The sequence below is a fragment of the Falco biarmicus genome, chromosome 3, assembly GCF_023638135.1.
Source record: "Falco biarmicus isolate bFalBia1 chromosome 3, bFalBia1.pri, whole genome shotgun sequence".
In the NCBI taxonomy this organism is placed as follows: Eukaryota; Metazoa; Chordata; class Aves; order Falconiformes; family Falconidae; genus Falco; species Falco biarmicus.
The window spans coordinates 13,327,576-13,351,119 of record NC_079290.1 but is presented as its reverse complement, the minus strand read 5'-3'; the positions used below and the strand labels follow the sequence as shown (position 1 = coordinate 13,351,119).

Below are 23,544 nucleotides of genomic sequence, written 5' to 3'. Positions count from 1 at the left end.
AAAGAGTGGAAGAGGTGGTGGCGGCTCCATTCTCGGAGGTACTGAAGACGCGAGTGGCTGTGGTCCCAGACAATCTGCTCTAGCTGGCCCTGCTTGAGCACTGGGGTGGAAGGACATGCTCTGCAGAGATTCCTGCCCATCTCTAAATGTTTCTGTGATCCTTTTTTGCTGGGGAGGGTGCGGAAGAGAGTTAGTCAAGCGTGTGTTGGCACGGGGAGCCTCGGTCGGAGGTGTGCGCAGGGAGCGTTGTCGTGTCGGAGGCTTTTTCTGAGCCAGTGCTGGGCTTGTGTCATGCTGTGTATGCCTGCAGGTGCGAGTGTGTGTTGTCGCTGGTGGCCTGTGTCCTCAGAGAGGCTGAGTGCCCTTTTCCCCCCAACCCCGCCGGCCTGTTGAGGCCTGGCTTTGTGCCGTTTTAGAGTGGAAGAGCCTTGGGAGAAGAAAGGAGATGGAGGCGTGTGGTGCTGGGATGCAGGAGATTTTATTGAGGCAAAAGAGTGAAAAGGCAGGAGCACGCAGTGGAAGGGATCCGTCCTGAGGTGCAAGTAGGGCGACCGTCAGCCCAGGTCCTTTGCTTGCAGAAGATTTTGCCAGAGCACCGAGGTCTTCCTTTCCTGCGGTGGGAGCAGCGCGGGGGAGGTGCCCCGGTGGTCTTTGGCTTGTGAGCAGGCGTTTGCAGCGGAGCGGAGCGGACGTAGCAGTAGGGGCGATGCAAAGAAGACAGTGGGAGAAGAGGAGGAGGTAGGTGGGCCATGTATCCTGGCAGCCGGGGCTGGCCCCTTCCGTGCTACTTTGCTTGGTGCCTTGAGAGGAGGAGGTGCGGGTGGCAGGTCCCCGTGCCAGCAGCAGGCGGGAGGTGCGTCCTCAGTCCATGCCGTGGCTTGCAGGGTGTGTGTGGTGTGGAGGGCCCTTAGCAGGGCAGGCAGGCTCTTCCGGCGCCATAGCAGCCCAGGCCTCCGAGGCCGTAACCGTAGCCAAAGCCGCCGGAGGAGATGGGCACTCCCTGGGAGCTGAGGATGTTGCCCACAGCAGCCGATGAGGAGGATCCGACGGCGGTGCTCTGGGGGAAGGAGGTGAGGATGGGTCCCGGCAGGGTGACCAGCACGGTGGAAGGCTGGATGACGACGCGGGAGTCCTCGCACTGCCTGACGCAGGGCTCGTTGCAGCTGTTAGCCAGCGGGGTGGGTCCGCAGGGGCTGCAGAAGTTGTTGCAGGCCATGTCTGCGGTGTGGAGTGTCCCTGTAAGAGAGGGTGTTGAGGAAGCGGAGGGTGTTGGGGGGGCGCGAGGGGTGTCATTACAGGAGGGCAAGGGAGTGTGGAGGCGCGGTGTGGGGCTGCGGGGAGCGTGGTGGTGTTGAGTCGTGGGGGCTGCTGAGTCTGGTGTCAGCGCGTGCTGGAAGAGACGGGGCGTGTGGGGCAGGAGAAGGAGGGGAAGGGGCTTCAGGCTCACCTTGTTGACTGCGGGGGAGAAGGCGTCAGGAGAAGCGTGTGATGGAGAGAGGCGCTGGGCCGTCTTTTATGCTGGTCTGAGGGGGCGGGACAGGCTTTGCGCGTGACGGCATTTTGCAGCAAGCAGCTGTTGCGTGCCAGAGCTTGGCAGGTAATGAGGTGGGGGGTGTGTCCCTTCCCACAACGCTCCCTTCTCATGTCGTCCTCTTGAGGATGTGTCCGTCTGTCCCTGGCGTCAGCTTTGAAGTGAGAGCAGGTATCTGGGAGGATTTGCATGGAAGGTGCGTGTCAGGGCATTTGGCAGACGTGGCCAAAAGCATAGGAGAGGTGGGGTGTTGTCAGTGAGGTCATGCCGTGGCACTCGTGTGGTGTGGTTTGCGGGTGCGTTGCGAAGAGGGGCCCCCACTTGTTCATGGGCCTGGAAGGCTGTTGTGGGCTTTGGAGGTGTGCCAGGCATGAGTGTCGGCCCCTTCCATGGCATTTGGTCCCTGCCTGCCTTGCTGCCAGCTTGCTAAGCCTGACTGTAGGCCTGGCCTTTCCCACTGAGCGTGCTCTGTGTGTGCCTTGTTGCCCGCCTTGCTTGAAAGGTTGTAGCTGGGAGAAAGGGGCCTGCGTGTCTGGGCTTGTGCCCTCTGGGATCCGTCCCTGGGGGTGTCAGTGCAGGCAGGCAGAGGAGGGCTGTTTGGGAGAGCAGGCCATTTTCCTGGCAGCCCTGGCTGAGAGCTCGCCGGTCCTGTGACGAGAGGTGCCCTGCCTGGCTCCGCCGGTGCTTGTGTTGGCCCCTCCATCGTGGACCCCTGAGGTGGGGCTTGGGCTGTGGTGTGACGCATCCAAAGGAGAGCAGCGAATGCGATGAAGGATCGAGAGAAGAAGCCTTAGAAGTAGCGGTTGAGGGAAGCGGGGCTACTGCGTTTTCAGAAGGCGGCGGCTGAGGGGAGGCCCTATCGGTGTCTCCAAGTACCTGAGAGGAGGCTGTAACGAGGAGGTTGTGAGTCTCTCATCCCTAGCAACAAGTGCTAGGGCAAGAGGAAAGGGCCTCATGTTGCGCCAGGCAAAGTTTAGTTTGGCTATGATGAGAAATTTCTTCACCGAGAGGGTTATCAAGCACTGGAAGGGGCTGCCCAGGGCAGTGGTTGAGTCACCATTGTGGGAGGTGTTTAAAAGACACGTAGACGTGGCGCTTAGGGACATGGATTAGTGGTGGCCTTGGCACTATTAGGTTTACGGTTGGACTCGATAATGTTAAGGGTCCTTTGCAACCGAAGTGACTCTTATGATTGTGTATGAGGCAGCGTGCGAGGGCAGGTGAGTTTCTGGAGAGCCCGTATGTGTGCTGAAAGGCGGAGCAGGGCTGGGAGCGGCAGGCAGGGGAGGCTGGCACTCCTGGGCCTTTGGTGGGGTCTGTGCTTGGGGCGAGTGTCGAGGGGTGAGGCCAGTTCTCTGCGCAGAGCTTGACAGGGTGAAAGGGAATTTGGCGATTGCCGAGGGGAGCTGGGTTTGAGCATGCGGCACGGGGCTGCAGAGCCGAGGCTGTGGTGGTGGTGGTGGTGCGTGCGGAAGGGTTGATGAGTGGCAAGGCCTGCCCCCGCTGAGGCAAGGTGAGTGTTTTTCAGGCTGTTTGTCAGGTGATCTGTGGTTGTTGCTGAGGAAGATGAAGGGAGGTAGGAAGGAGTGGTGTGGGAGTGGGTGTTTGTAAGTGCCCGGGGCCTGTCGTGTTGCTCCCAGGAATGCCGAGGCATCTGGCATTGCGGAGGCCTCCTTGTGAGGCCGCTGTGCATTTTCCTGGAAAGGTCATAGTGCCTGGGGGCAGCTCCTGAAGAGTGGAAGGGAGCTGGTACCCCTCGTGTCCCGCAGAAGATGGTGCGGGAGGCTCTGGGAAAGCAGAGGCCGGTGAGCCTGAGCCTGTTCCCGGGGCAGGTGATGGAAGCAATGCTGCTGGAAATCACTGCCAAGGCCAGGACGGACGGAAGGTGTTGGGGGGTGTTTGGCGTGGATTTTGGAAGGGCAAATCATGCTTGAGTGAGCTGCGTGTCTTCCGCGTTGAGGCGAGTGGGCGTTGGGCGAGGGGAGAGCAGTGGCTGTTGCTGAGGCGTACTTGAAGGAAGCCTTTGTCGCTGTCTCCTGGTACGTGCTCCTAGACGAGCTGAGAAAGTGCGGGTTGCGTAAGCGGCTGGTGCGGTGGCCTGCAAAGCGGCTGAAGGGCTGTGCCCAGAGGCTTGCGATCAGTGGTAGGACAAGAGGCCATGTTCAGAAGTGAAAGCATCTGGAATTGCCCGGGCAAAGGCGGCAGGGCTTTTTCAGTGTGAGGGTGGTCAAAGAGTGGAAGAGGTGGTGGCGGCTCCATTCTCGGAGGTACTGAAGACGCGAGTGGCTGTGGTCCCAGACAATCTGCTCTAGCTGGCCCTGCTTGAGCACTGGGGTGGAAGGACATGCTCTGCAGAGATTCCTGCCCATCTCTAAATGTTTCTGTGATCCTTTTTTGCTGGGGAGGGTGCGGAAGAGAGTTAGTCAAGCGTGTGTTGGCACGGGGAGCCTCGGTCGGAGGTGTGCGCAGGGAGCGTTGTCGTGTCGGAGGCTTTTTCTGAGCCAGTGCTGGGCTTGTGTCATGCTGTGTATGCCTGCAGGTGCGAGTGTGTGTTGTCGCTGGTGGCCTGTGTCCTCAGAGAGGCTGAGTGCCCTTTTCCCCCCAACCCCGCCGGCCTGTTGAGGCCTGGCTTTGTGCCGTTTTAGAGTGGAAGAGCCTTGGGAGAAGAAAGGAGATGGAGGCGTGTGGTGCTGGGATGCAGGAGATTTTATTGAGGCAAAAGAGTGAAAAGGCAGGAGCACGCAGTGGAAGGGAACCGTTCTGAGGTGCAAGTAGGGCGACCGTCAGCCCAGGTCCTTTGCTTGCAGAAGATTTTGCCAGAGCACCGAGGTCTTCCTTTCCTGCGGTGGGAGCAGCGCGGGGGAGGTGCCCCGGTGGTCTTTGGCTTGTGAGCAGGCGTTTGCAGCGGAGCGTAGCGGACATAGCAGTAGGGGCGATGCAAAGAAGACAGTGGGAGAAGAGGAGGAGGTAGGTGGGCCATGTATCCTGGCAGCCGGGGCTGGCCCCTTCCGTGCTACTTTGCTTGGTGCCTTGAGAGGAGGAGGTGCGGGTGGCAGGTCCCCGTGCCAGCAGCAGGCGGGAGGTGCGTCCTCAGTCCATGCCGTGGCTTGCAGGGTGTGTGTGGTGTGGAGGGCCCTTAGCAGGGCAGGCAGGCTCTTCTGGCGCCATAGCAGCCCAGGCCTCCGAGGCCGTAACCGTAGCCAAAGCCGCCGGAGGAGATGGGCACTCCCTGGGAGCTGAGGATGTTGCCCACGGCAGCCGATGAGGACGATCCGACGGCGGTGCTCTGGGGGAAGGAGGTGAGGATGGGTCCCGGCAGGGTGACCAGCACGGTGGAAGGCTGGATGACGACGCGGGAGTCCTCGCACTGCCTGACGCAGGGCTCGTTGCAGCTGTTAGCCAGCGGGGTGGGTCCGCAGGGGCTGCAGAGGTTGTTGCAGGCCATGTCTGCGGTGTGGAGTGTCCCTGTAAGAGAGGGTGTTGAGGAAGCGGAGGGTGTTGGGGGGCGCGAGGGGTGTCGTTACAGGAGGGCAAGGGAGTGTGGAGGCGCGGTGTGGGGCTGCGGGGAGCAGGTGGTGTTGAGTCGTGGGGGCTGCTGAGTCTGGTGTCAGCGCGTGCTGGAAGAGACGGGGCGTGTGGGGCAGGAGAAGGAGGGGAAGGGGCTTCAGGCTCACCTTGTTGACTGCGGGGGAGAAGGCGTCAGGAGAAGCGTGTGATGGAGAGAGGCGCTGGGCCGTCTTTTATGCTGGTCTGAGGGGGCGGGACAGGCTTTGCGCGTGACGGCATTTTGCAGCAAGCAGCTGTTGCGTGCCAGAGCTTGGCAGGTAATGAGGTGGGGGGTGTGTCCCTTCCCACAACGCTCCCTTCTCATGTCGTCCTCTTGAGGATGTGTCCGTCTGTCCCTGGCGTCAGCTTTGAAGTGAGAGCAGGTATCTGGGAGGATTTGCATGGAAGGTGCGTGTCAGGGCATTTGGCAGACGTGGCCAAAGCATAGGAGAGGTGGGGTGTTGTCAGTGAGGTCATGCCGTGGCACTCGTGTGGTGTGGTTTGCGGGTGCGTTGCGAAGAGGGGCCCCCACTTGTTCATGGGCCTGGAAGGCTGTTGTGGGCTTTGGAGGTGTGACAGGCATGAGTGTCGGCCCCTTCCATGGCATTTGGTCCCTGCCTGCCTTGCTGCCAGCTTGCTAAGCCTGACTGTAGGCCTGGCCTTTCCCACTGAGCGTGCTCTGTGTGTGCCTTGTTGCCCGCCTTGCTTGAAAGGTTGTAGCTGGGAGAAAGGGGCCTGCGTGTCTGGGCTTGTGCCCCCTGGGATCCGTCCCTGGGGGTGTCAGTGCAGGCAGGCAGAGGAGGGCTGTTTGGGAGAGCAGGCCATTTTCCTGGCAGCCCTGGCTGAGAGCTCGCCGGTCCTGTGACGAGAGGTGCCCTGCCTGGCTCCGCCGGTGCTTGTGTTGGCCCCTCCATCGTGGACCCCTGAGGTGGGGCTTGGGCTGTGGTGTGACGCATCCAAAGGAGAGCAGCGAATGCGATGAAGGATCGAGAGAAGAAGCCTTAGAAGTAGCGGTTGAGGGAAGCGGGGCTACTGCGTTTTCAGAAGGCGGCGGCTGAGGGGAGGCCCTATCGGTGTCTCCAAGTACCTGAGAGGAGGCTGTAACGAGGAGGTTGTGAGTCTCTCATCCCTAGCAACAAGTGCTAGGGCAAGAGGAAAGGGCCTCATGTTGCGCCAGGCAAAGTTTAGTTTGGCTATGATGAGAAATTTCTTCACCGAGAGGGTTATCAAGCACTGGAAGGGGCTGCCCAGGGCAGTGGTTGAGTCACCATTGTGGGAGGTGTTTAAAAGACACGTAGACGTGGCGCTTAGGGACATGGATTAGTGGTGGCCTTGGCAGTATTAGGTTAACGGTTGGACTCGATAATGTTAAGGGTCCTTTGCAACCGAAGTGACTCTTATGATTGTGTATGAGGCAGCGTGCGAGGGCAGGTGAGTTTCTGGAGAGCCCGTATGTGTGCTGAAAGGCGGAGCAGGGCTGGGAGCGGCAGGCAGGGGAGGCTGGCACTCCTGGGCCTTTGGTGGGGTCTGTGCTTGGGGCGAGTGTCGAGGGGTGAGGCCAGTTCTCTGCGCAGAGCTTGACAGGGTGAAAGGGAATTTGGCGATTGCCGAGGGGAGCTGGGTTTGAGCATGCGGCACGGGGCTGCAGAGCCGAGGCTGTGGTGGTGGTGGTGGTGCGTGCGGAAGGGTTGATGAGTGGCAAGGCCTGCCCCCGCTGAGGCAAGGTGAGTGTTTTTCAGGCTGTTTGTCAGGTGATCTGTGGTTGTTGCTGAGGAAGATGAAGGGAGGTAGGAAGGAGTGGTGTGGGAGTGGGTGTTTGTAAGTGCCCGGGGCCTGTCGTGTTGCTCCCAGGAATGCCGAGGCATCTGGCATTGCGGAGGCCTCCTTGTGAGGCCGCTGTGCATTTTCCTGGAAAGGTCATAGTGCCTGGGGGCAGCTCCTGAAGAGTGGAAGGGAGCTGGTACCCCTCGTGTCCCGCAGAAGATGGTGTGGGAGGCTCTGGGAAAGCAGAGGCCGGTGAGCCTGAGCCTGTTCCCGGGGCAGGTGATGGAAGCAATGCTGCTGGAAATCACTGCCAAGGCCAGGACGGACGGAAGGTGTTGGGGGGTGTTTGGCGTGGATTTTGGAAGGGCAAATCATGCTTGAGTGAGCTGCGTGTCTTCCGCGTTGAGGCGAGTGGGCGTTGGGCGAGGGGAGAGCAGTGGCTGTTGCTGAGGCGTACTTGAAGGAAGCCTTTGTCGCTGTCTCCTGGTACGTGCTCCTAGACGAGCTGAGAAAGTGCGGGTTGCGTAAGCGGCCGGTGCGGTGGCCTGCAAAGCGGCTGAAGGGCTGTGCCCAGAGGCTTGCGATCAGTGGTAGGACAAGAGGCCATGTTCAGAAGTGAAAGCATCTGGAATTGCCCGGGCAAAGGCGGCAGGGCTTTTTCAGTGTGAGGGTGGTCAAAGAGTGGAAGAGGTGGTGGCGGCTCCATTCTCGGAGGTACTGAAGACGCGAGTGGCTGTGGTCCCAGACAATCTGCTCTAGCTGGCCCTGCTTGAGCACTGGGGTGGAAGGACATGCTCTGCAGAGATTCCTGCCCATCTCTAAATGATTCTGTGATCCTTTTTTGCTGGGGAGGGTGCGGAAGAGAGTTAGTCAAGCGTGTGTTGGCACGGGGAGCCTCGGTCGGAGGTGTGCGCAGGGAGCGTTGTCGTATCGGAGGCTTTTTCTGAGCCAGTGCTGGGCTTGTGTCATGCTGTGTATGCCTGCAGGTGCGAGTGTGTGTTGTCGCTGGTGGCCTGTGTCCTCAGAGAGGCTGAGTGCCCTTTTCCCCCCAACCCCGCCGGCCTGTTGAGGCCTGGCTTTGTGCCGTTTTAGAGTGGAAGAGCCTTGGGAGAAGAAAGGAGATGGAGGCGTGTGGTGCTGGGATGCAGGAGATTTTATTGAGGCAAAAGAGTGAAAAGGCAGGAGCACGCAGTGGAAGGGAACCGTTCTGAGGTGCAAGTAGGGCGACCGTCAGCCCAGGTCCTTTGCTTGCAGAAGATTTTGCCAGAGCACCGAGGTCTTCCTTTCCTGCGGTGGGAGCAGCGCGGGGGAGGTGCCCCGGTGGTGAGCAGGCTTTTGCAGCGGAGAGTAGCGTACGTAGCAGTAGGGGCGATGCAAAGAAGACAGTGGGAGAAGAGGAGGAGGTAGGTGGGCCATGTATCCTGGCAGCCGGGGCTGGCCCCTTCCGTGCTACTTTGCTTGGTGCCTTGAGAGGAGGAGGTGCGGGTGGCAGGTCCCCGTGCCAGCAGCAGGCGGGAGGTGCGTCCTCAGTCCATGCCGTGGCTTGCAGGGTGTGTGTGGTGTGGAGGGCCCTTAGCAGGGCAGGCAGGCTCTTCCGGCGCCATAGCAGCCCAGGCCTCCGAGGCCGTAACCGTAGCCAAAGCCGCCGGAGGAGATGGGCACTCCCTGGGAGCTGAGGATGTTGCCCACAGCAGCCGATGAGGAGGATCCGACGGCGGTGCTCTGGGGGAAGGAGGTGAGGATGGGTCCCGGCAGGGTGACCAGCACGGTGGAAGGCTGGATGACGACGCGGGAGTCCTCGCACTGCCTGACGCAGGGCTCGTTGCAGCTGTTAGCCAGCGGGGTGGGTCCGCAGGGGCTGCAGAGGTTGTTGCAGGCCATGTCTGCGGTGTGGAGTGTCCCTGTAAGAGAGGGTGTTGAGGAAGCGGAGGGTGTTGGGGGGGGCGAGGGGTGTCGTTACAGGAGGGCAAGGGAGTGTGGAGACGCGGTGTGGGGCTGCGGGGAGTGTGGTGGTGTTGAGTCGTGGGGGCTGCTGAGTCTGGTGTCAGCGCGTGCTGGAAGAGACGGGGCGTGTGGGGCAGGAGAAGGAGGGGAAGGGGCTTCAGGCTCACCTTGTTGACTGCGGGGGAGAAGGCGTCAGGAGAAGCGTGTGATGGAGAGAGGCGCTGGGCCGTCTTTTATGCTGGTCTGAGGGGGCGGGACAGGCTTTGCGCGTGACGGCATTTTGCAGCAAGCAGCTGTTGCGTGCCAGAGCTTGGCAGGTAATGAGGTGGGGGGTGTGTCCCTTCCCACAACGCTCCCTTCTCATGTCGTCCTCTTGAGGATGTGTCCGTCTGTCCCTGGCGTCAGCTTTGAAGTGAGAGCAGGTATCTGGGAGGATTTGCATGGAAGGTGCGTGTCAGGGCATTTGGCAGACGTGGCCAAAGCATAGGAGAGGTGGGGTGTTGTCAGTGAGGTCATGCCGTGGCACTCGTGTGGTGTGGTTTGCGGGTGCGTTGCGAAGAGGGGCCCCCACTTGTTCATGGGCCTGGAAGGCTGTTGTGGGCTTTGGAGGTGTGCCGGGCATGAGTGTCGGCCCCTTCCATGGCATTTGGTCCCTGCCCGCCTTGCTGCCAGCTTGCTAAGCCTGACTGTAGGCCTGGCCTTTCCCACTGAGCGTGCTCTGTGTGTGCCTTGTTGCCCGCCTTGCTTGTTAGGTTGTAGCTGGGAGAAAGGGGCCTGCGTGTCTGGGCTTGTGCCCCCTGGGATCCGTCCCTGGGGGTGTCAGTGCGGGCAGGCAGAGGAGGGCTGTTTGGGAGAGCAGGCCATTTTCCTGGCAGCCCTGGCTGAGAGCTCGCCGGTCCTGTGACGAGAGGTGCCCTGCCTGGCTCCGCCGGTGCTTGTGTTGGCCCCTCCATCGTGGACCCCTGAGGTGGGGCTTGGGCTGTGGTGTGACGCATCCAAAGGAGAGCAGCGAATGCGGTGAAGGATCGAGAGAAGAAGCCTTAGAAGTAGCGGTTGAGGGAAGCGGGGCTACTGCGTTTTCAGAAGGCGGCGGCTGAGGGGAGGCCCTATCGGTGTCTCCAAGTACCTGAGAGGAGGCTGTAACGAGGAGGTTGTGAGTCTCTCATCCCTAGCAACAAGTGCTAGGGCAAGAGGAAAGGGCCTCATGTTGCGCCAGGCAAAGTTTAGTTTGGCTATGATGAGAAATTTCTTCACCGAGAGGGTTATCAAGCACTGGAAGGGGCTGCCCAGGGCAGTGGTTGAGTCACCATTGTGGGAGGTGTTTAAAAGACACGTAGACGTGGCGCTTAGGGACATGGATTAGTGGTGGCCTTGGCACTATTAGGTTTACGGTTGGACTCGATAATGTTAAGGGTCCTTTGCAACCGAAGTGACTCTTATGATTGTGTATGAGGCAGCGTGCGAGGGCAGGTGAGTTTCTGGAGAGCCCGTATGTGTGCTGAAAGGCGGAGCAGGGCTGGGAGCGGCAGGCAGGGGAGGCTGGCACTCCTGGGCCTTTGGTGGAGTCTGTGCTTGGGGCGAGTGTCGAGGGGTGAGGCCAGTTCTCTGCGCAGAGCTTGGCAGGGTGAAAGGGAATTTGGCGATTGCCGAGGGGAGCTGGGTTTGAGCATGCGGCACGGGGCTGCAGAGCCGAGGCTGTGGTGGTGGTGGTGGTGCGTGCGGAAGGGTTGATGAGTGGCAAGGCCTGCCCCCGCTGAGGCAAGGTGAGTGTTTTTCAGGCTGTTTGTCAGGTGATCTGTGGTTGTTGCTGAGGAAGATGAAGGGAGGTAGGAAGGAGTGGTGTGGGAGTGGGTGTTTGTAAGTGCCCGGGGCCTGTCGTGTTGCTCCCAGGAATGCCGAGGCATCTGGCATTGCGGAGGCCTCCTTGTGAGGCCGCTGTGCATTTTCCTGGAAAGGTCATAGTGCCTGGGGGCAGCTCCTGAAGAGTGGAAGGGAGCTGGTACCCCTCGTGTCCCGCAGAAGATGGTGCGGGAGGCTCTGGGAAAGCAGAGGCCGGTGAGCCTGAGCCTGTTCCCGGGGCAGGTGATGGAAGCAATGCTGCTGGAAATCACTGCCAAGGCCAGGACGGACGGAAGGTGTTGGGGGGTGTTTGGCGTGGATTTTGGAAGGGCAAATCATGCTTGAGTGAGCTGCGTGTCTTCCGCGTTGAGGCGAGTGGGCGTTGGGCAAGGGGAGAGCAGTGGCTGTTGCTGAGGCGTACTTGAAGGAAGCCTTTGTCGCTGTCTCCTGGTACGTGCTCCTAGACGAGCTGAGAAAGTGCGGGTTGCATAAGCGGCCGGTGCGGTGGCCTGCAAAGCGGCTGAAGGGCTGTGCCCAGAGGCTTGCGATCAGTGGTAGGACAAGAGGCCATGTTCAGAAGTGAAAGCATCTGGAATTGCCCGGGCAAAGGCGGCAGGGCTTTTTCAGTGTGAGGGTGGTCAAAGAGTGGAAGAGGTGGTGGCGGCTCCATTCTCGGAGGTACTGAAGACGCGAGTGGCTGTGGTCCCAGACAATCTGCTCTAGCTGGCCCTGCTTGAGCACTGGGGTGGAAGGACATGCTCTGCAGAGATTCCTGCCCATCTCTAAATGTTTCTGTGATCCTTTTTTGCTGGGGAGGGTGCGGAAGAGAGTTAGTCAAGCGTGTGTTGGCACGGGGAGCCTCGGTCGGAGGTGTGCGCAGGGAGCGTTGTCGTATCGGAGGCTTTTTCTGAGCCAGTGCTGGGCTTGTGTCATGCTGTGTATGCCTGCAGGTGCGAGTGTGTGTTGTCGCTGGTGGCCTGTGCCCTCGGAGAGGCTGAGTGCCCTTTTCCCCCCAACCCCGCCGGCCTGTTGAGGCCTGGCTTTGTGCCGTTTTAGAGTGGAAGAGCCTTGGGAGAAGAAAGGAGATGGAGGCGTGTGGTGCTGGGATGCAGGAGATTTTATTGAGGCAAAAGAGTGAAAAGGCAGGAGCACGCAGTGGAAGGGATCCGTCCTGAGGTGCAAGTAGGGCGACCGTCAGCCCAGGTCCTTTGCTTGCAGAAGATTTTGCCAGAGCACCGAGGTCTTCCTTTCCTGTGGTGGGAGCAGCGCGGGGGAGGTGCCCCGGTTGTCTTTGGCTTGTGAGCAGGCGTTTGCAGCGGAGCGTAGCGGACGTAGCAGTAGGGGCGATGCAAAGAAGACAGTGGGAGAAGAGGAGGAGGTAGGTGGGCCATGTATCCTGGCAGCCGGGGCTGGCCCCTTCCGTGCTACTTTGCTTGGTGCCTTGAGAGGAGGAGGTGCGGGTGGCAGGTCCCCGTGCCAGCAGCAGGCGGGAGGTGCGTCCTCAGTCCATGCCGTGGCTTGCAGGGTGTGTGTGGTGTGGAGGGCCCTTAGCAGGGCAGGCAGGCTCTTCTGGCGCCATAGCAGCCCAGGCCTCCGAGGCCGTAACCGTAGCCAAAGCCGCCGGAGGAGACGGGCACTCCCTGGGAGCTGAGGATGTTGCCCACAGCAGCCGATGAGGACGATCCGACGGCGGTGCTCTGGGGGAAGGAGCTGAGGATGGGTCCCGGCAGGGTGACCAGCACGGCGGGAGGCTGGATGACGACGCGGGATTCTTCGCACTGCCTGACGCAGGGCTCGTTGCAGCTGTTAGCCAGCGGGGTGGGTCCGCAGGGGCTGCAGAGGTTGTTGCAGGCCATGTCTGTGGTGTTGAGGGGCCCTGTAAGAGAGGGTGTTGAGGAAGCGGAGGGTGGTGGGGGCGCGAGGGGTGGCGTTACAGGAGGGCAGGGGAATGTGGAGGCGCGGTGTGGGGCTGCGGGGAGCGCGGCGGTGGGGAGGCGTCGGCACTGCTGAGTCTGGAGGCAGCGCGTGCTGGAAGAGATGGGGCGGGTGCGGCAGGAGAAGGAGGGGAAGGGGCTTCAGGCTCACCTTGTTGACCGCAGAGGAGAAGGCACCAGGAGCAGCGTGTGAGAGAGAGAGGTGCTGGGCCAGCTTTTATGCTGGACCCTGAGGGGCGGGACAGCCTTTGCACAACGCGGTGTTTTGCAGCAAGAAGCTGTTGCGTGCCACAGCCTGGTGAGTAATGAGGAGGGGTGTGCGTTTTTCCCCCGCAGTTCTGCAATGTAGTGTCCTCCACTTGAGGACATGTCCACTTGGTCCTGGCGGCAGCTTTGAGGTGCAAATATTAGAGGCCAAAGGCTTGGTGTTGATGGCGCGTGTCAGGGCATGCAGAACATGTGACCGAAGCCTAGGAGGGGTGGGGTGTCGTCAGTGAGGTCATGCTGTGGCACTCGTGTGATGTGTTTTGTGGGTGCGCTGGGAAGGAGGGGCTCCTTTTCCTCGCAGCCCCGGAAGGTTGGTCTGGGCTTTCTGCTGTTGCGGGCAGGAGTGGCGGCCCCCTCAGTGGCATTTGCTCCGTGCCTGCCTTGCTGCCAGCTTGCTAAGCCTGCCTTGAGGCCTGGCCTTTGCCATTGAGCGTGCTCTGTGCGTGCCTTGGTGCCCGCCTTGCTTGTTAGGTTGTAGCTGGGAGAAAGGGGCCTGCGTGTCCGAGCTTGTGCCCCCTGGGGTCCGTCCCTGGGGGTGTCGGTGCGGGCAGAGGCAGAGGAGGCCTTTTTGGGAGAGCAGGCCGCCATCCCGGCAGCCCTGGCCGAGAGCTCGCCGGTCCTGTGACGTGGGGAGCCCTGCCTGGCTCCACCAGTGCTGGTGCTGCCCGTTCCGTAGCGAACCCCTTAGCTGTGGTGGCACGTTTGCAGCCTGGTGTCTGGCGTGCCACAGTGCTTGATGTGGGCCAGCTCACCAAGGCAGGTGAATTTCTGGAGAGCCCGTGAGTGTGGCGAGAGGCAGAGGTGGAGTGGGAGCGGCAGGCGGGGGAGGCTGGGGAGCCAGGGCCTTTGGGCTCTTTACTTGGGGTGAATGCCGAGGAGGGGAGGCCATTTCTCTGCACAGTGTGAGACGGGCAGAAAGAGAATTTGGAGATTGCCGAGGGTGGTTGGACGTAAGCACGCTGCACGGCACAGCAGAGCGAGGCCCTGGTGGTGGTGGATGCATGCCGAAGGGTCGATGAATGGCAAGGCCTGCCCCAGTTGAGCCGGGATGAGCGTTTTGCAGGCTGTGTGTGGGGCGAGCCGTTGTTGTTGCTGAGGAAGAGGAAGGGAGTGGGAAGGTGTGCCTTGGGACTGGATGTACGGAAGTCCCTGGGTCCTGATGAGTCAGAGCCACGAATGCTGGGGGAGCTGGCTGATGTCCTTGGGAGGCCACTCTCAATTATCTTTTAAAGGTCATAGCTCCTGGGGGCAGTTGCGGGTGTCCAGAAGATTGCTCTTAGGCCTCCTGTCTTGCAGAAGGGCGGGAAGGAAGATGTGGGAGAGCAGAGGCTGGTGAGCCTGTCCTTGTTGCCAGGGGAGGTGATGGAGAAAATCCTCCGCGGAAGCGTTGCCAAGCTGCTGAAGGACAAGCAAGTGATGAGGAGCCGTCGGCATGGATTTACCAAGAAGGAATCGTGCTTGACTGACCTCCCTGTCTTCTGTGTTGGAGTGGCTAGCTTTGTGGACAAGGAGAGAGACGTGGGTGGTGTTCACTTCAGCTTTGTAGAAGAGTCTTTGACGCTGTCTCCCCTTGCGCGCTCACAGGCGCTGGGGGCAGCCGTGTTCAGCATCCTCGTCTGTGATCCGGGCAGTGGGATGGAGCGTCCCCACAGCAAGTTGGCAGGTGGTAACCCTCCTTTTCAGAAAGGTCAAGAGGAAGACCCAGGTTAACGACAGGTCGGTCAGCGTCACCTCCGTGCCTGGCGGGATCGTGGAGCAGATCCTCCTGGAAAGTATGCCAAGGCACCTGGAAAAGGGAGGCGTGACTGCTGACGGCCAACATGGCTTCACAGAGGGCAAAGCGTGCCTGACAAATGGGGTGGCCTTCTATGACAGGATTAAGGCATTGGTGGGTAAGGGAAGAGCGACTGGCGTCACGTCCCTGGACTTGTGCAGAGCATTTGATACTGTCCCGCGCAAGATCCTTGTCTCTGAAATGGAGAGATGCGGACTTGGTGGGTGGACCGCTCGGTGTGTGATTGGCTGGATGGGTGCTCTCAATGAGTTGCAATGAAAGGCTCGATGTCCGAGTGGAGCCCAGTGATGAGTGGTGTCCCTCAGGGGTCCGTGCTGGGGCCAGTATGATTTAACATCTTTGTTAGGGCCACGGACAGTGGGCTGGAGTGTGCAGCCTCGGCAAGTTTGCGGATGACGCCAAGCTGAGTGTTGCGGTTGATGCTCTAGAGGGAAGGGATGCCATCCAGAGGGACCGTGGCAGGCTTGGGAGGTGGGCCCGTGCAAAGCTCATGGAGTGCCACGAGGCCAAGTGCCAGGGGCAATCCCAAAGATGGCTGCAGGCCGGGCGGTGAGTGCATTGAGAGCAGCCCTGCGGAGAAGGACTTGGGGGTATTGGTGAATGGAGAACTGAGTATGAGCCGGCAACGTTCGCGCGGAGCCCAGAAAGCCAGTCGTATGCCAGGTTGCGTCAAAAGCAGCGTGGCCGGCAGGTCGAGGGAGGTGATTCTCCCTCCCTACTCGGCTCTGGTGAGAGTGGAGTACTGCATTCGGCTCTGAAGGCCCCCAGCATAAGAAAGGCATGGACCTGCTCGAGCGGGTCCAGAGGAGGGCCACAAAGATGAGGAGGAGGTGCAGCACCTCCCCTTTGCAGACAGGCTGAGGGAGTTGGGATCGTTTAGCCGGGAGAAGAGGAGGCTTTGTGGAGACCTTGCAGCGGCCATGCGGTACTTTGAGGGGGCCCTCAGGAAAGGTGGGGAGGGCCTCTGGACCAGGGAGTGTAGTGATAAGACGACAGGTAACGGATTTAACCTGAGAGAGGGTAGCTTTAGGTTAGATATGAGAAAGAAATTCTTTCCCGTGAGGTCGGTGAGATGCTGGAAGAAGTTGCCTAGAGCAGCTGTGGCTGCCCCCTGCCTGGAGCTGTTCAAGGCCAGGCTGGATGGTGCTTTGAGCAAGCTGGTGTGGTGGAAGGTGTCCCTGCCCATGGCAGAGGGCTTGGAGCTAGATGATCTTGAAGGTCCCTTCCAACCCAAACCCCTTGACGACTCTATCCCCTCCCTGTTCTTACCTCGACCCACAAACCGTTTTGTTGTGTTCTCTCTCCCCTTTCCAGTTGAGGAGGGGGAGTGACAGAGCGGCTTGGCGGGCACCTGGCATCCAGCCAAAGTGAACCCAGCGCACAGGAGGAGCTTGCGTCAGAGGCATGGGTGGAAGTGCATTAGCGTGTCCAAGCCTTTGTTTGGGCAAGTGAAGGGCTTGTGTCACGGGCTGGAAGCCCACCGGCTTGCCAGCAGGTGGTGTTGCTGCGGCGATACTTCCTAAGAGAGGTCTTGTGGTCCTTGTCCACCCACCCCGATGGCCTGTTGAGTCCCGGTTCTGTGCCGGGTGAGGCTGGAAGAGCCTTAGAAGAAAGGAAGAGGAGGCACCTGAGGCTGGCATGCGGGAGAACTTTATTGAGGCAAAGGAGTGAAATGGCAGGAGCACCAAGGGGAAGGGAGCGGGTCTGAGGTGCAAGTAGGGCGGCCGTCAGCCGAGGGCTCCTTTCCTTGCAGTAGACTTTTCCAGAGCACCGAGGTCTTCCTGCCTTGCAGTGGGAGCAGCGCGGCGGAGGTGCCCCGGTGGTCTTTGGCTTGTGAGAAGGTGTTTGCAGCAGAGAGTACCGGATGTAGCTGTAGGGGCGATGCAAAGAAGACAGTGGGAGAAGAGGAGGAGGTAGGTAGCTCATGTTTCCAGGCACCGCGGGCTGGCCCCTTCGCTGCTTGCTTTGTGCCTTGAGGGGCGGAGGAGCCACGGACGGCGAGCCCATGTGGCAGCAGGAGCCTGAAGGTAGGTCCTCAATCCGTGACTTGGCTTCTAGCGTGTGGTTGGCTGGTATCAGGCGTGGTGTAAGGAGCCCTTAGCAGGGGTAGCAGGCTCTTCTGGCACCGTAGCAGCCCAGGCCTCCGAAGCCATAGCCGAAGCCGCCGGAGGAGACGGGCACTCCCTGGGAGCTGAGGATATTGCCCACGGCAGCCGATGAGGACGATCCGACGGCGGTGCTCTGGGGGAAGGAGCTGAGGATGGGTCCCGGCAGGGTGACCAGCACGGCGGGAGGCTGGATGACGACGCGGGATTCTTCGCACTGCCTGACGCAGGGCTCGTTGCAGCTGTTAGCCAGCGGGGTGGGTCCGCAGGGGCTGCAGAGGTTGTTGCAGGCCATGTCTGTGGTGTTGAGGGGCCCTGTAAGAGAGGGTGTTGAGGAAGCGGAGGGTGGTGGGGGCGCGAGGGGTGGCGTTACAGGAGGGCAGGGGAATGTGGAGGCACGGTGTGGGGCTGCGGGGAGCGCGGCGGTGGGGAGGCGTCGGCACTGCTGAGTCTGGAGGCAGCGCGTGCTGGAAGAGATGGGGCGGGTGCGGCAGGAGAAGGAGGGGAAGGGGCTTCAGGCTCACCTTGTTGACCGCGGAGGAGAAGGCACCAGGAGCAGCGTGTGAGAGAGAGAGGTGCTGGGCCAGCTTTTATGCTGGACCCTGAGGGGCGGGACAGCCTTTGCACAACGCGGTGTTTTGCAGCAAGAAGCTGTTGCGTGCCACAGCCTGGTGAGTAATGAGGAGGGGTGTGCGTTTTTCCCCCGCAGTTCTGCAATGTAGTGTCCTCCACTTGAGGACATGTCCACTTGGTCCTGGCGGCAGCTTTGAGGTGCAAATATTAGAGGCCAAAGGCTTGGTGTTGATGGCGCGTGTCAGGGCATGCAGAACATGTGACCGAAGCCTAGGAGGGGTGGGGTGTCGTCAGTGAGGTCATGCTGTGGCACTCGTGTGGTGTGTTTTGTGGGTGCGCTGGGAAGGAGGGGCTCCTTTTCCTCGCAGCCCCGGAAGGTTGGTCTGGGCTTTCTGCTGTTGCGGGCAGGAGTGGCGGCCCCCTCAGTGGCATTTGCTCCGTGCCTGCCTTGCTGCCAGCTTGCTAAGCCTGCCTTGAGGCCTGGCCTTTGCCATTGAGCGTGCTCTGTGCGTGCCTTGGTGCCCGCCTTGCTTGTAAGGTTGTAGCTGGGAGAAAGGGGCCTGCGTGTCCGGGCTTGTGCCCCCTGGGGTCCGTCCCTGGGGGTGTCGGTGCGGGCAGAGGCAGAGGAGGCCTTTTTGGGAGAGCAGGCCGCCATCCCGGCAGCCCTGGCTGAGAGCTCGCCGGTCCTGTGACGTGGGGAGCCCTGCCTGGCTCCACCAGTGCTGGTGCTGCCCGTTCTGTAGCGAACCCCTTAGCTGTGGTGGCACGTTTGCAGCCTGGTGTCTGGCGTGCCACAGTGCTTGATGTGGGCCAGCTCACCAAGGCAGGTGAATTTCTGGAGAGCCCGTGAGTGTGGCGAGAGGCAGAGGTGGAGTGGGAGCGGCAGGCGGGGGAGGCTGGGGAGCCAGGGCCTTTGGGCTCTTTACTTGGGGTGAATGCCGAGGAGGGGAGGCCATTTCTCTGCACAGTGTGAGACGGGCAGAAAGAGAATTTGGAGATTGCCGAGGGTGGTTGGACGTAAGCACGCTGCACGGCACAGCAGAGCGAGGCCCTGGTGGTGGTGGATGCATGCCGAAGGGTCGATGAATGGCAAGGCCTGCCCCAGTTGAGCCGGGATGAGCATTTTGCAGGCTGTGTGTGGGGCGAGCCGTTGTTGTTGCTGAGGAAGAGGAAGGGAGTGGGAAGGTGTGCCTTGGGACTGGATGTACGGAAGTCCCTGGGTCCTGATGAGTCAGAGCCACGAATGCTGGGGGAGCTGGCTGATGTCCTTGGGAGGCCACTCTCAATCATCTTTTAAAGGTCATAGCTCCTGGGGGCAGTTGCGGGTGTCCAGAAGATTGCTCTTAGGCCTCCTGTCTTGCAGAAGGGCGGGAAGGAAGATGTGGGAGAGCAGAGGCTGGTGAGCCTGTCCTTGTTGCCAGGGGAGGTGATGGAGAAAATCCTCCGCGGAAGCGTTGCCAAGCTGCTGAAGGACAAGCAAGTGATGAGGAGCCGTCGGCATGGATTTACCAAGAGGGAATCGTGCTTGACTGACCTCCCTGTCTTCTGTGTTGGAGTGGCTAGCTTTGTGGACAAGGAGAGAGACGTGGGTGGTGTTCACTTCAGCTTTGTAGAAGAGTCTTTGACGCTGTCTCCCCTTGCGCGCTCACAGGCGCTGGGGGCAGCCGTGTTCAGCATCCTCGTCTGTGATCCGGGCAGTGGGATGGAGCGTCCCCACAGCAAGCTGGCAGGTGGTAACCCTCCTTTTCAGAAAGGTCAAGAGGAAGACCCAGGTTAACGACAGGTCGGTCAGCGTCACCTCCGTGCCTGGCGGGATCGTGGAGCAGATCCTCCTGGAAAGTATGCCAAGGCACCTGGAAAAGGGAGGCGTGACTGCTGACGGCCAACATGGCTTCACAGAGGGCAAAGCGTGCCTGACAAATGGGGTGGCCTTCTATGACAGGATTAAGGCATTGGTGGGTAAGGGAAGAGCGACTGGCGTCACGTCCCTGGACTTGTGCAGAGCATTTGATACTGTCCCGCGCAAGATCCTTGTCTCTGAAATGGAGAGATGCGGACTTGGTGGGTGGACCGCTCGGTGTGTGATTGGCTGGATGGGTGCTCTCAATGAGTTGCAATGAAAGGCTCGATGTCCGAGTGGAGCCCAGTGATGAGTGGTGTCCCTCAGGGGTCCGTGCTGGGGCCAGTATGATTTAACATCTTTGTTAGGGCCACGGACAGTGGGCTGGAGTGTGCAGCCTCGGCAAGTTTGCGGATGACGCCAAGCTGAGTGTTGCGGTTGATGCTCTAGAGGGAAGGGATGCCATCCAGAGGGACCGTGGCAGGCTTGGGAGGTGGGCCCGTGCAAAGCTCATGGAGTGCCACGAGGCCAAGTGCCAGGGGCAATCCCAAAGATGGCTGCAGGCCGGGCGGTGAGTGCATTGAGAGCAGCCCTGCGGAGAAGGACTTGGGGGTATTGGTGAATGGAGAACTGAGTATGAGCCGGCAACGTTCGCGCGGAGCCCAGAAAGCCAGTCGTATGCCAGGTTGCGTCAAAAGCAGCGTGGCCAGCAGGTCGAGGGAGGTGATTCTCCCTCCCTACTCGGCTCTGGTGAGAGTGGAGTACTGCATTCGGCTCTGAAGGCCCCCAGCATAAGAAAGGCATGGACCTGCTCGAGCGGGTCCAGAGGAGGGCCACAAAGATGAGGAGGAGGTGCAGCACCTCCCCTTTGCAGACAGGCTGAGGGAGTTGGGATCGTTTAGCCGGGAGAAGAGGAGGCTTTGTGGAGACCTTGCAGCGGCCATGCGGTACTTTGAGGGGGCCCTCAGGAAAGGTGGGGAGGGCCTCTGGACCAGGGAGTGTAGTGATAAGACGACAGGTAACGGATTTAACCTGAGAGAGGGTAGCTTTAGGTTAGATATGAGAAAGAAATTCTTTCCCGTGAGGTCGGTGAGATGCTGGAAGAAGTTGCCTAGAGCAGCTGTGGCTGCCCCCTGCCTGGAGCTGTTCAAGGCCAGGCTGGATGGTGCTTTGAGCAAGCTGGTGTGGTGGAAGGTGTCCCTGCCCACGGCAGAGGGCTTGGAGCTAGATGATCTTGAAGGTCCCTTCCAACCCAAACCCCTTGACGACTCTATCCCCTCCCTGTTCTTACCTCGACCCACAAACCGTTTTGTTGTGTTCTCTCTCCCCTTTCCAGTTGAGGAGGGGGAGTGACAGAGCGGCTTGGCGGGCACCTGGCATCCAGCCAAAGTGAACCCAGCGCACAGGAGGAGCTTGCGTCAGAGGCATGGGTGGAAGTGCATTAGCGTGTCCAAGCCTTTGTTTGGGCAAGTGAAGGGCTTGTGTCACGGGCTGGAAGCCCACCGGCTTGCCAGCAGGTGGTGTTGCTGCGGCGATACTTCCTAAGAGAGGTCTTGTGGTCCTTGTCCACCCACCCCGATGGCCTGTTGAGTCCCGGTTCTGTGCCGGGTGAGGCTGGAAGAGCCTTAGAAGAAAGGAAGAGGAGGCACCTGAGGCTGGCATGCGGGAGAACTTTATTGAGGCAAAGGAGTGAAATGGCAGGAGCACCAAGGGGAAGGGAGCGGGTCTGAGGTGCAAGTAGGGCGGCCGTCAGCCGAGGGCTCCTTTCCTTGCAGTAGACTTTTCCAGAGCACCGAGGTCTTCCTGCCTTGCAGTGGGAGCAGCGCGGCGGAGGTGCCCCGGTGGTCTTTGGCTTGTGAGAAGGTGTTTGCAGCAGAGAGTACCGGATGTAGCTGTAGGGGCGATGCAAAGAAGACAGTGGGAGAAGAGGAGGAGGTAGGTAGCTCATGTTTCCAGGCACCGCGGGCTGGCCCCTTCGCTGCTTGCTTTGTGCCTTGAGGGGCGGAGGAGCCACGGACGGCGAGCCCATGTGGCAGCAGGAGCCTGAAGGTAGGTCCTCAATCCGTGACTTGGCTTCTAGCGTGTGGTTGGCTGGTATCAGGCGTGGTGTAAGGAGCCCTTAGCAGGGGTAGCAGGCTCTTCTGGCACCGTAGCAGCCCAGGCCTCCGAAGCCATAGCCGAAGCCGCCGGAGGAGACGGGCACTCCCTGGGAGCTGAGGATGTTGCCCACGGCAGCCGATGAGGACGATCCGACGGCGGTGCTCTGGGGGAAGGAGCTGAGGATGGGTCCCGGCAGGGTGACCAGCACGGCGGGAGGCTGGATGACGACGCGGGATTCTTCGCACTGCCTGACGCAGGGCTCGTTGCAGCTGTTAGCCAGCGGGGTGGGTCCGCAGGGGCTGCAGAGGTTGTTGCAGGCCATGTCTGTGGTGTTGAGGGGCCCTGTAAGAGAGGGTGTTGAGGAAGCGGAGGGTGGTGGGGGCGCGAGGGGTGGCGTTACAGGAGGGCAGGGGAATGTGGAGGCACGGTGTGGGGCTGCGGGGAGCGCGGCGGTGGGGAGGCGTCGGCACTGCTGAGTCTGGAGGCAGCGCGTGCTGGAAGAGATGGGGCGGGTGCGGCAGGAGAAGGAGGGGAAGGGGCTTCAGGCTCACCTTGTTGACCGCGGAGGAGAAGGCACCAGGAGCAGCGTGTGAGAGAGAGAGGTGCTGGGCCAGCTTTTATGCTGGACCCTGAGGGGCGGGACAGCCTTTGCACAACGCGGTGTTTTGCAGCAAGAAGCTGTTGCGTGCCACAGCCTGGTGAGTAATGAGGAGGGGTGTGCGTTTTTCCCCCGCAGTTCTGCAATGTAGTGTCCTCCACTTGAGGACATGTCCACTTGGTCCTGGCGGCAGCTTTGAGGTGCAAATATTAGAGGCCAAAGGCTTGGTGTTGATGGCGCGTGTCAGGGCATGCAGAACATGTGACCGAAGCCTAGGAGGGGTGGGGTGTCGTCAGTGAGGTCATGCTGTGGCACTCGTGTGGTGTGTTTTGTGGGTGCGCTGGGAAGGAGGGGCTCCTTTTCCTCGCAGCCCCGGAAGGTTGGTCTGGGCTTTCTGCTGTTGCGGGCAGGAGTGGCGGCCCCCTCAGTGGCATTTGCTCCGTGCCTGCCTTGCTGCCAGCTTGCTAAGCCTGCCTTGAGGCCTGGCCTTTGCCATTGAGCGTGCTCTGTGCGTGCCTTGGTGCCCGCCTTGCTTGTAAGGTTGTAGCTGGGAGAAAGGGGCCTGCGTGTCCGGGCTTGTGCCCCCTGGGGTCCGTCCCTGGGGGTGTCGGTGCGGGCAGAGGCAGAGGAGGCCTTTTTGGGAGAGCAGGCCGCCATCCCGGCAGCCCTGGCCGAGAGCTCGCCGGTCCTGTGACGTGGGGAGCCCTGCCTGGCTCCACCAGTGCTGGTGCTGCCCGTTCCGTAGCGAACCCCTTAGCTGTGGTGGCACATTTGCAGCCTGGTGTCTGGCGTGCCACAGTGCTTGATGTGGGCCAGCTCACCAAGGCAGGTGAATTTCTGGAGAGCCCGTGAGTGTGGCAAGAGGCAGAGGTGGAGTGGGAGCGGCAGGCGGGGGAGGCTGGGGAGCCAGGGCCTTTGGGCTCTTTACTTGGGGTGAATGCCGAGGAGGGGAGGCCATTTCTCTGCACAGTGTGAGATGGGCAGAAAGAGAATTTGGAGATTGCCGAGGGTGGTTGGACGTAAGCACGCTGCACGGCACAGCAGAGCGAGGCCCTGGTGGTGGTGGATGCATGCCGAAGGGTCGATGAATGGCAAGGCCTGCCCCAGTTGAGCCGGGATGAGCGTTTTGCAGGCTGTGTGTGGGGCGAGCCGTTGTTGTTGCTGAGGAAGAGGAAGGGAGTGGGAAGGTGTGCCTTGGGACTGGATGTACGGAAGTCCCTGGGTCCTGATGAGTCAGAGCCACGAATGCTGGGGGAGCTGGCTGATGTCCTTGGGAGGCCACTCTCAATTATCTTTTAAAGGTCATAGCTCCTGGGGGCAGTTGCGGGTGTCCAGAAGATTGCTCTTAGGCCTCCTGTCTTGCAGAAGGGCGGGAAGGAAGATGTGGGAGAGCAGAGGCTGGTGAGCCTGTCCTTGTTGCCAGGGGAGGTGATGGAGAAAATCCTCCGCGGAAGCGTTGCCAAGCTGCTGAAGGACAAGCAAGTGATGAGGAGCCGTCGGCATGGATTTACCAAGAAGGAATCGTGCTTGACTGACCTCCCTGTCTTCTGTGTTGGAGTGGCTAGCTTTGTGGACAAGGAGAGAGACGTGGGTGGTGTTCACTTCAGCTTTGTAGAAGAGTCTTTGACGCTGTCTCCCCTTGCGCGCTCACAGGCGCTGGGGGCAGCCGTGTTCAGCATCCTCGTCTGTGATCCGGGCAGTGGGATGG

The 23,544-nt window shown here is 60.6% G+C and overlaps 6 protein-coding genes across 6 annotated transcripts; all 6 read right to left on the bottom strand.

The window, feature by feature from the left end:
• Nucleotides 1-907: 907 nt before the first annotated feature.
• Nucleotides 908-1,216, bottom strand: LOC130145495 (feather keratin 1-like). The gene has a single exon (XM_056330353.1). The coding sequence runs from the start codon at nucleotides 1,214-1,216 to the stop codon at nucleotides 908-910; it is 309 nt and encodes a 102-aa protein (XP_056186328.1).
• Nucleotides 1,217-4,667: 3,451 nt separating this feature from the next.
• LOC130146555 (feather keratin-like) lies at nucleotides 4,668-4,976 on the bottom strand. The gene has a single exon (XM_056332797.1). It carries the CDS (start codon nucleotides 4,974-4,976, stop codon nucleotides 4,668-4,670), a length of 309 nt encoding a protein of 102 aa, XP_056188772.1.
• Nucleotides 4,977-8,413: 3,437 nt separating this feature from the next.
• On the bottom strand, nucleotides 8,414-8,722 carry LOC130145494 (feather keratin 1-like). Its single transcript, XM_056330352.1, has one exon. The coding sequence runs from the start codon at nucleotides 8,720-8,722 to the stop codon at nucleotides 8,414-8,416; it is 309 nt and encodes a 102-aa protein (XP_056186327.1).
• A 3,449-nt stretch (nucleotides 8,723-12,171) lies between these two features.
• On the bottom strand, nucleotides 12,172-12,480 carry LOC130146923 (feather keratin-like). Its single transcript, XM_056333557.1, has one exon. The coding sequence runs from the start codon at nucleotides 12,478-12,480 to the stop codon at nucleotides 12,172-12,174; it is 309 nt and encodes a 102-aa protein (XP_056189532.1).
• A 4,237-nt stretch (nucleotides 12,481-16,717) lies between these two features.
• Nucleotides 16,718-17,020, bottom strand: LOC130146666 (feather keratin-like). Its single transcript, XM_056333053.1, has one exon. It carries the CDS (start codon nucleotides 17,018-17,020, stop codon nucleotides 16,718-16,720), a length of 303 nt encoding a protein of 100 aa, XP_056189028.1.
• Nucleotides 17,021-21,257: 4,237 nt separating this feature from the next.
• Nucleotides 21,258-21,569, bottom strand: LOC130146641 (feather keratin-like). The gene has a single exon (XM_056333019.1). It carries the CDS (start codon nucleotides 21,558-21,560, stop codon nucleotides 21,258-21,260), a length of 303 nt encoding a protein of 100 aa, XP_056188994.1. The 5' UTR covers nucleotides 21,561-21,569.
• Nucleotides 21,570-23,544: the final 1,975 nt, after the last annotated feature.

Excerpts from the sequence above, each read along its gene's own strand:
- LOC130145494 (XM_056330352.1), bottom strand. The coding sequence starts at position 8,722 with ATGGCCTGCAACAACCTCTGCAGCCCCTGCGGACCCACCCCGCTGGCT.
- LOC130146555 (XM_056332797.1), bottom strand. The coding sequence starts at position 4,976 with ATGGCCTGCAACAACCTCTGCAGCCCCTGCGGACCCACCCCGCTGGCT.
- LOC130146666 (XM_056333053.1), bottom strand. The coding sequence starts at position 17,020 with ATGGCCTGCAACAACCTCTGCAGCCCCTGCGGACCCACCCCGCTGGCT.
- LOC130145495 (XM_056330353.1), bottom strand. The coding sequence starts at position 1,216 with ATGGCCTGCAACAACTTCTGCAGCCCCTGCGGACCCACCCCGCTGGCT.
- LOC130146923 (XM_056333557.1), bottom strand. The coding sequence starts at position 12,480 with ATGGCCTGCAACAACCTCTGCAGCCCCTGCGGACCCACCCCGCTGGCT.
- LOC130146641 (XM_056333019.1), bottom strand. The coding sequence starts at position 21,560 with ATGGCCTGCAACAACCTCTGCAGCCCCTGCGGACCCACCCCGCTGGCT.